Below are 10,473 nucleotides of genomic sequence, written 5' to 3'. Positions count from 1 at the left end.
GCAAGCGAATAATGCTTTCTGGAGTAGCTATGGAAACTTCAAAGTAAATGAATGACAAAAGATGACCTCAAAAGAGAGGAGAGATTTGGAAAGAGAAGGTTGTAGAAGTTACAGTAGACAGTGACACCATTTGAAAAGAGGTTATCATTAATCTGGTATGCGTGATTTTTTATCAGAAATAGCCCCGTCTATGTAATGGCTGTCAATAACCCTTGAAAAATAGCCATCAGAACTTTAGAAATGCTGACTTATGGGTAAAACTGTCATCGTCACAGACACACTTGGTTTCCTGTGATTCTACTATCTATTTGCCCATTCTTACTGAAGAGAAGAGGGCATGTTCTGGAAGAGCAGCAAAGCATTGAGCCCTGGATATTGGTCCCAAGTCTCAGGCTTGCTTCAAATCCCATAGACTCCTCACAAATGTGACATTTCTGCTCTAGTCTGGAGGTCTCTTGTGGGTCAGATCACAAATAATCTCTAAGGGAGAAGTAATCATAGTTTTTACTCACTGCCTTGGGGAATCACTCCTGTTGTGGCACTTTTTTCAGGTCTGGATGGATACGAGGTGAAGCAAAACATTATTCTTTAAGCATCCTCTCTACCTTTAATCCTTGGAGTGGTCCATACAGTTTCCCTTTGCTGGGCCTTTCATGGGAGAGGAAAAGGAAATCCCATGAGGCTGAATAACTAGCCTATAACTATCCCACGGCCCCAGCTAGGAAGTACTGGCCTAGGATTTAAACCCTGCAAATGGAACCAGTCCCCCAAAGTAAAAAGTTACAGTAAAAAGTAAAAACTTTCTGCTGTTGACTGCTCTTGAACAGATCTAGAAGACATATCTCTTGTCCATGCTTGTCAGACTGACTAGCTCCCGAAACTCACTCCTTATTTTAGACCACACACGTACTCTGTGCTATCTTGTCCATACTCAAATGAGCCTAAAAGGGAAGAATGATTCCTAGACAAGCCAGGTCTAGAATGCTAGCTCCTAAATATATGATAATTAAAATCCTAGATGATTCCCAGACAATGCCTAGTGGGAAAATAAGGATGGCTAAATCATTGTCAAACATGACTGCTCCTGAAGATCCATGTAACACTCACAGGCCCATGTGATGTAATCCTTGCTATTAGAAAATGCTGAAGCAGTAGTTCTGAACACATCAACATGTAAATCATCAAAATGTCCACCAGGTGAGCTGTGTTCAATAACGCCCCCCTCCCTAGACGCCTAATGGTCCCTTTAGCTTGCACCCATGCATCCATGGCTTTTCCAGAGGATGAATACTCTTACATCAGGATTGTCTTCAGTGATTCAGGTTGCAATAGGCTCTGAAACACAGCCTAGATCCTAAAGAAACACAGCTTAAATACTAGGAATAAAAAGAAACTCATGCCAAAAAACATGTTGTGGGTATTAGGTATGACAGGGAGGTCATAAAGCCAGCACACAAGAGCTTCACAAAAGAACTAGTAAAAATTTGTTCATGTAGCATTAAGCCTCTGTTGACAATAGCACCAACTTGCTGAAAACCTACCTTCTGCAGCACACTAAGACATGGACTGCATAAAATGTAATAGCGTACTCACACATGAGACCCGTGACTATGTCTGCCCTGTGGGCGGATAGCATCAGTTCACAATGTTGACTTAGGAGAAATATTAGAGTGAGTATTAGTCGTTGTTGATGCTATTATGACTCAAACTTGTCTTCTCAGTGGCTGTGGATGACTGAATTCATGAAACAATTACAGAGTCCAACACAGAAAGTATATAGAATTTAGGGTGCACATGATCAACAACAATCTGTAATCCTCAACTCTGCATGTCACTTGAATGTTAAACCTTGCTCCAGCTCTCCTGTGCACATGCACAACTTTGTCCTCCATTACCATTGTCTTCTTACATTCCCATTCCATGTCTGTGCATGTCCTGAGCGTCAGCACTCCAGAGCCAGCTATAGGCAAAGTATTTGTAAAGGAAATTGGTGCTCATCCATGTGTCCATGAACACAGGAAGCTTCATCTCAGTGAAAATGCACACCTCTCTTAAGGGACTTCCATTATAAAACAAATCCAAAAGTGTCTCAGAGATCATCGCAACCTATAAGAACATACAATACATTGTAACCATATTATCGCTTGAAGTTTTAATCCAGCTGGAAGCAGACATGGAGAGCCTGTTTTGAAAGTCAGCTTCAGAGATCTTGTAAAATGTTTAATCTTGTGTGTACTAACAACTTCCATTTTATAGTCACCAGTAAACACCTAGAACTGTCACACACTTTCAGCACAGTAATTGGATAGAAAATTAAAGCACAAAAAATCAGTATTCCTCATGTGTGTGTGTGTATGTTTTTGATATGGGTGTGTATATGACATATATACATCTAAAATGAAAACAGGCAAACAACATATTTTACAATAGCTTCAAATTATATAAAATAACTTGGAGTACCTCTAACCAAGCAAGTAAAAGACTTATATGATTAAAAACTTTAAGTTCAAAAAAAGAAAAAAAATAGAAAAAATTTGAGGTGTGATGGTGTACACCTGGAAGGCAGAAGCAGAGAGATCTTTGTAAGTTCAAGGCCAGCCTCGTCTACAGAGTGAGTTGCAGGACAGCCAGAGCAATACAGAGAAATCCTATCTTTAAAAGAAGGAGGAGGAGGAGGAGGAGGAGGAGGAGGAGGAGGAGGAGGAGGAGGAGAAGGAGAATCCTCAACAAACAGTACTGGTCAAACTGGATGGTTTCATGTAAAGGAAACAAAGTAGATACCTACTTATCACTCTGCACAAAACTCAAGTACAGATGGATCAAAGGCCCCAAGATAAAACCAGACATACTGAACCTGGTAGAAGAGAAAGTAGAGAATAGACTTGAACTCTGTAGCACAGAAAAGGACGTTCTGTTCAGAGCAACATTAGTACTTGCACTAAGTCCATCAATAAATAAACGGAACCTCCTGAAACTGAGAAACTTCAGGATTGGAAAGGACAGTGTAATTTGGACAAACCGGCATCCTATCGAATGAAAAGGGGACTTTTCCCAACTCAACATCCAATAAAGAACAATTATCAAAAATATATAAAGAACTCAGGAAACTAGATATCAAGCAAAAAAGGCAATTTAAAAAAGAGGATAAACATCTAAACAGAATTCTCAACATAGAAAATAAAATTCAAATGGCTGATAAACACTTAAAGAAATGTTCAACATGTTTAGCCCTCAGGGAACTGCAAAACTACTTTGAGATTTCATCCTACATGTATAAGAATGGAGAAGATCAACAAACAAGTGACAGCTCATGCTGGAGATGATGCAGAGTAAGAGTATATTGCTGATTGGAGTGAAAACTCATACAGTCACTGTGAAAACCAGTGTGGCAGCTTCTCAGAAAGATGGAAATCATCGACCCAAAGATCCAACTATACAATTCTTGGGAATATACCCGAACGTAACAATATTTCATTTGTATCTTAATAGTAAAGCTTGCCTGAATATCAGAGAGTAAAACAGCTGTCCTGATCAGCCTTACAGACAGGCAGTGGTGACGCACACCTTTAATCCCAGTAGCTACACTAGTTTGCCAAAAAAGCTGGGTGATAATGATGCACCCCTTACAGCACTAGAGAGGAATATAAGACAGGAGGAGACAGATCTCAGTCTCATTTTGAGGATTCCTGGAGTCAGGATCACCATTTCTGACTGAGGTAAATGTAAGAGCCAGTGGCTGGCTGCTTTGCTTTTCTGGTATTCAGTCTGAACTCCAATATCTGTTTCTTGGTTTTTATTAATAGTGCTACACCCAAAAGATGTTTTATCCTACAACAGAGACACTTGTTCAACCACAGTCATTGCAGGTCTATTCATAATATCCAGAAATTGGAAACATCCTAAATGTCCCTCAACAGAAGAATGGATAAAGAAAATGTGTTACATTTTCACAATGGAGTATGACTCAGCCATTTTTAAATGACATAATGAACTTTAGAGGCAAATGCATAGAACTGAAAAAAATTATCCTGAGAGAGATATCTAAGACCAAGAAAGATAAATATGATATATATTCACTTATATGTATATCTTATCTGTTAAGGCACTGACAAATAATCTAAACAAGCCATAGAAACCCAGAGGGTATGTATAGAGGAAGAGACTATAGGTAACAGCTAGATAGCATAAGGAAAGGGTGTCTATGTCCATAGATAGCTATGACAAGATTGGGAAGGCCAAAATGAGGGGGACAAAGTGGGGAGGAGAAGGAAGTGGGGTTATGGGAAAAATACAGGGAGAGACAGAGAAAATTAAGGTGTGTTTGAGGGATAGTATGGAAACCTAAAACAGTAGAAACTTCCTAAAATATATACATATGTGAATGTAATCTAAATGAAATTGCTAAATAATGGGGAGATAGGGAACCAACTGAATATCCATCACCAAACAAAGCTTCCAGTACAGAGACTGGATTACATATAATTGAGTTGTTGGTCAAAGAGGACCTAAGGGAATCTCCAAAGCTCCCAGGCTGTTGCCAAGACTATAGGTTTTTTTTTTAATTTTGATTTTTTTCCTTTTGTAACTTTATTTTTTAATTAATTTATTTATTTAAGATTTCTGCCTCCTCCCTGCCACCTCCTCCCATTTCCCTCCCCCTCCCCCATCAAGTCCCCCTCCCTCATCAGCCTGATGAGCAATCAGGGTTCCCTGACCTGTGGGAAGTTTAAGGACCACCTACCTCCATCCAGGTCTAGTAAGGTGAGCATCCAAACTGCCTAGGCTCCCCCAAAGCCAGTACGTGCAGTAGGATCAAAAACCCATTGCCATTGTTCTTGAGTTCTCAGTAGTCCTCAGCTAAATAAGAAGGTGAACCCAAAGAAAAACATATAGGCATCCTCCTGAATATTAACCTTCATCAGGCGATGAAAGGAGACGGAGACAGAGACAGAGACCCACATTGGAGCACCGGACTGAGATCTCAAGGTCCAAATCAGGAGCAGAAGGAGAGAGAGCACGAGCAAGGAACTCAGGACTGCGAGGGGTGCACCCACACACTGAGACAATGGGGATGTCCTATCGGGAACTCACCAAGGCAAGCTGGCCTGGGTCTGAAAAAGCATGGGATAAAACCAGACTTGCTGAACATAGTGGACAATGAAGACTGTAGGTTGCTCTCCACACATTGACAGCAAGCCCCCACTGCTGCACTCTGCTCCTACACAACTTACTAAAGTCAGAAACAAGGTATTAAAGTTGGAAATGTCGAGTTGGTACCTGCATGGCACTCTCATCCAGTTACAGTCTCTCTGGTTCAGGGATATATTATGTATGCTCTCAAAAGAGAAACATAAATACCAAGTCAGTAGCAAGCTCTTTATCTACAATATGGTCCAGCTGCAAGATATACTAGGACAATGGAGTCAAAAAAACTTGTGGGAATAATCAACCACTAACTGTTCTGACTTAAGGCCACTCCAGGAGGTAGAACCCATAACCAACAACTGCTTGGGTGGCCAAGAACATAAGACTAGTTATCCCGGAAAGCTAGGATAAAACCAAAAAATACTGGTCTGGAGCGATAAAATGACTAGTAATGACATTCTGCTACATTCAGAGATCAGTGTCTTGTTCAACTATCAGCATAGGAGCTTCTTCTTGTAGCAGATGGGAGCAAATATAGAGATCCACAGCCATATATTATGTGGACAGGGAAAGACCTTGGAACACTCAAGGAAAATGGGATGTGTCCATCATTTCCCTCCCCTCAGAGCTCAGGAAGCCCCTTGGAAAAGGAAGCAGAAAAAGAGAAAAGCCAAAGGGATGGAGGACACCCAGAAAACAGGGCCCTCTAAATCAACATAAGCAAATCTCACATGAGCTCCCAGAGACTGATCAGCATGCACAGGGCCTGCATGGATCTGCACCAGCTCCTCTGTGTATAGATTATGGCTTCCAGTTTAGTGTTTGCATGGGATTCCTAAGTGTGTGAATGAGATGGTCGCTGATTCTTCTGCTTTCTCTTGGCCTTCTTCTTTCTGTCTGTCCTGTCCAACTTCGATGTAATAGTTTTTGTTTTACCATACACTATTTCATTTTGTTATATTTTAAAGATAAATGAATGAATGAATGCCCAATCATTATGGTAAAGATTAGCAACTAAATTGTCACTTATATCTATTGGGAGAGGGAAAATCAGTTTCTCTAACAGAATGAAACTAGTTTGTCAACCATTTCACTACATGCCTCATATTTGAGGAGTCATTGACCAGCATATAATTTAGCTCCACATATTTTGTGTTTACTTTTATTTGGTTATAGTTGGTATGTTGATTTTGTTTGGTTGCTTGCTTTTGTTGTTTGTTTTTCTTTTTAGATATGGTTTTGCTTTCTTGGATTTGGGAGTTTGTTGTATTATGGTTTTGTTTGTTGAGAAAGAACTTAAAAGTTGAATAGGTAGATAGGTAGGGAAGGGGAAAGTACCTGGAAGGACTTGGGGGAGGGGGAGAATATGATCAAAGTACATTTAAATTTAAAATGGTTTTAAATAATAAAAATTTTAAAAGATTTTTTTCTTTTTATAATCTTAATTTGCTTTCCTTTGTTCTTTGAGAATTGCTTATAACTTATATTAATCACATGCCCCCTTACTTTTCCTAGAACCACATGGTCCTCCTAAATCCTCAATTTCTTGTCTTCTTAACCTACTGAGTACAATTTGTGGTACCTACGTACTCATAGTTATGAAACCATCCAATGGAGTATGGTCAATTTACCAACTGCCAAGCCCTTCAGGAAAACTAATTCAGCATCTCCCAGAAGCTACTAGCTGTCAGTAGTTCATCAGTTTGGGGTGGGAGGTCCCTCTCCATGATAGAATATTGACTGGTTTGTTCTTCTGTTGGTCTTGTATATTCTTATAATTACTATCAACTGTTCCCTATCAATCTTAGGTACAATTTATAGGAAGAGTGAAATGATCTGGGATTCCAGACCCAATCTCTGTATTGTCAATGCTTTAGAAGTGGGAAAAAAAGGTGCCTCAAGATTTTAATGGTGGAAAGGTGATAAGAGTACCTAGAGAGGAAAATAAGTCAGAAATAAAAGCCTAATAGTATTTATGGGGAAGATGTAGAAGCTGTAAGAATATCTACTGTCCACGGGTGTCTCCTTCAAGTATCTAGTCTGTTAGACTTTGCATGGCTTAACACTGTACTGGAAGAAAACATTTTGGCTGGCAGTTTCAGAAATTTCTCTGTTGGATCTGTTGAATCTGAGCCCATGTTGAGGCAGAGTAGATGGTGTGGAGCATGTGTCAGATAATCACCCCATACTGGACAGAAAGTAGAGAGCTATACAGGAACTTGAGGGCAAAGGCACATCTGAGTGGCCTACTTCTTCCAACTAGACCTTATCTCCTACAGTTTCTGTCATCTCACTAACTATGAACCAAGCCTTCAAGACAGATGCCTGGCTCTTGAGTCACCCCCGTGCAGCCTAGGCTTGGCGTGTGAGTCGGACGCGCTCCGTGCCCACCCTGCTCTGTGCTACTACTTGGCTTTTCTGTCAAGATGCCTGAGGAAGTGCACCATGGAGAGGAAGAGGTGGAGACCTTTGCCTTCCAGGCAGAAATTTCTCAGCTCATGTCCTTAATCATCAATACTTTCTATTTGAACAAGGAAATTTTCCTTCGAGAGCTGATCTCCAACGCTTCTGATGCCCTGGACAAGATTCGCTATGAGAGCCTGACAGACCCTTCCAAGTTGGACAGTGGTAAAGAGCTGAAGATTGACATCATCCCCAACCCTCAGGAGCGCACGCTGACTTTGGTGGACACAGGCATTGGCATGACCAAGGCTGACCTCATCAATAACTTGGGAACCATTGCTAAGTCTGGCACAAAGGCTTTCATGGAGGCTCTGCAGGCTGGTGCAGACATCTCCATGATTGGGCAGTTTGGAGTTGGGTTCTACTCAGCCTATCTGGTGGCGGAGAAAGTGGTTGTGATCACAAAGCACAATGACGATGAGCAGTATGCCTGGGAGTCCTCTGCTGGTGGGTCCTTCACAGTGCGTGCCGACCATGGTGAGCCCATTGGCCGGGGCACCAAAGTGATCCTTCACCTCAAAGAAGACCAGACAGAATACCTGGAGGAGAGGAGGGTCAAGGAAGTGGTGAAGAAGCACTCCCAGTTCATAGGATATCCCATCACCCTATATCTGGAAAAGGAACGAGAGAAGGAGATCAGTGATGATGAGGCAGAGGAAGAGAAGGGTGAGAAAGAGGAGGAAGATAAGGATGATGAGGAGAAGCCTAAGATTGAAGATGTGGGATCGGATGAGGAGGATGACAGTGGCAAAGATAAGAAAAAGAAAACAAAGAAGATTAAGGAGAAATACATTGATCAGGAAGAGCTGAATAAGACTAAGCAGATTTGGACCAGAAACCCTGATGACATCACTCAAGAGGAGTATGGTGAATTCTATAAGAGTCTCACCAATGATTGGGAGGACCACTTGGCAGTCAAGCACTTCTCTGTGGAAGGTCAGCTGGAGTTCAGAGCATTGCTCTTCATTCCTCGGCGAGCTCCCTTTGACCTTTTTGAAAACAAGAAGAAGAAGAACAACATCAAACTCTATGTCCGCCATGTGTTCATCATGGACAGCTGTGACGAGCTGATACCTGAGTACCTCAACTTCATCCGTGGCGTGGTTGACTCTGAGGACCTGCCCTTGAACATCTCCCGAGAGATGCTGCAGCAGAGCAAGATCCTAAAAGTCATCCGCAAGAACATCGTGAAGAATTGCCTGGAGCTCTTCTCTGAGTTGGCTGAAGACAAAGAGAACTACAAGAAATTCTATGAGGCCTTCTCCAAGAATTTAAAGCTTGGGATCCATGAAGATTCTACTAACCGCCGGCGCCTCTCTGAGCTGCTCCGCTATCACACCTCTCAGTCTGGAGATGAGATGACCTCCCTGTCAGAATATGTGTCTCGCATGAAGGAGACACAGAAGTCCATCTACTATATCACTGGTGAGAGCAAAGAGCAGGTGGCCAATTCTGCATTTGTGGAACGTGTGCGGAAGCGGGGCTTTGAGGTGGTGTACATGACTGAGCCTATTGACGAGTACTGCGTGCAGCAGCTCAAGGAGTTTGATGGAAAGAGCCTGGTCTCTGTGACTAAGGAGGGCCTGGAGCTGCCAGAGGATGAGGAAGAGAAGAAGATGGAGGAGAGCAAGGCAAAGTTTGAGAATCTCTGCAAGCTCATGAAGGAGATCTTGGATAAGAAGGTTGAGAAGGTGACAATCTCCAATAGGCTTGTGTCTTCACCCTGCTGCATTGTGACAAGCACCTATGGCTGGACAGCCAATATGGAGAGGATCATGAAGGCCCAGGCACTTCGAGACAACTCAACAATGGGTTACATGATGGCCAAAAAGCACCTAGAGGTCAACCCTGACCACCCCATTGTGGAGACCCTGAGGCAGAAGGCTGAGGCTGACAAGAATGAAAAAGCTGTTAAGGACCTGGTGGTGCTGCTGTTTGAAACTGCTCTGCTCTCCTCTGGCTTCTCACTTGAGGATCCCCAGACCCACTCCAACCGCATCTACCGCATGATCAAACTAGGCCTGGGTATTGATGGAGATGAGGTGACAGCAGAGGAGCCCAGTGCTGCTGTTCCTGATGAGATCCCCCCACTTGAGGGTGATGAAGATGCTTCCCGCATGGAAGAAGTAGATTAGAGATGCCCTGGGAAGACCATGTCCTCTGTATAGTTTCCCTGTACTCCCTAGCAGCCTTGGCTGGCCCTGACCTACCTGGCTCTCTGCTCATGCTAGAGGATCTCTTACCCTGTCTTGTGCCTTAAGGCAGGAAAATCCCTTCCCACAGAATATCAGGGTTGGGTATTGTGTATTGTGGGTTTTTTTTGTTTGTTTTATTTGTTCCAGAATTAAAAGTATGCAAAAATAAAGAAAATGCAGTTTTATGTAAAAAAAAAAAAAGACACATGCCTGCTCTGCTCATATTTTTAAAGATTTCCTCTTCTGATCCTAACATATGGGCATCAGGGATATGTTTAGAGGTTACAAACTGAGGTATATTTAAGGGAGTTAAGATAGATGAGGGACTTTATATACAAGATGACAGGACTACCGAGTACCCCAACAGTACCTGCAGAAATTATTTTGTAATTGTGTTGAGCTAACTGAAACTTTTTTAAGTTGTATCTGTAATCGAAGCACTTTCTTTGTGTTTCAGCGGGAAATTAGCTGTGACATAAATTCCATTACTCATCCAACTTACTCATGGAATGAATGCAGGAAGCCAGGAAGAAGCTCCAGGGGCCTAGTGATGCAGCCACACAATTATACCAAGGCTAAAACAGCTCCCTATCCACCCATATCAAACACACACACCATGGTGGGGGTAGATTGACAGCTTCTTATTAAAATTTCAGTCAATCACACAGGT

At 42.1% G+C, this 10,473-nt stretch overlaps 1 protein-coding gene across 1 annotated transcript; it reads left to right on the top strand.

Moving 5' to 3' along the window:
- Nucleotides 1–7,556: 7,556 nt before the first annotated feature.
- Nucleotides 7,557–9,821, top strand: LOC121441898 (heat shock protein HSP 90-beta-like). Its single transcript, XM_041643263.1, has one exon. It carries the CDS (start codon nt 7,572–7,574, stop codon nt 9,741–9,743), a length of 2,172 nt encoding a protein of 723 aa, XP_041499197.1. The 5' UTR covers nt 7,557–7,571; the 3' UTR covers nt 9,744–9,821.
- Nucleotides 9,822–10,473: the final 652 nt, after the last annotated feature.

Source organism: Microtus oregoni, unplaced genomic scaffold, assembly GCF_018167655.1.
Source record: "Microtus oregoni isolate MIOR12 unplaced genomic scaffold, Mior012 000083F_ref0000379, whole genome shotgun sequence".
Lineage (NCBI taxonomy): Eukaryota > Metazoa > Chordata > Mammalia > Rodentia > Cricetidae > Microtus > Microtus oregoni.
Note: the sequence above shows the minus strand (reverse complement) of the source record. Positions and strands in the feature narration are given on the sequence as shown.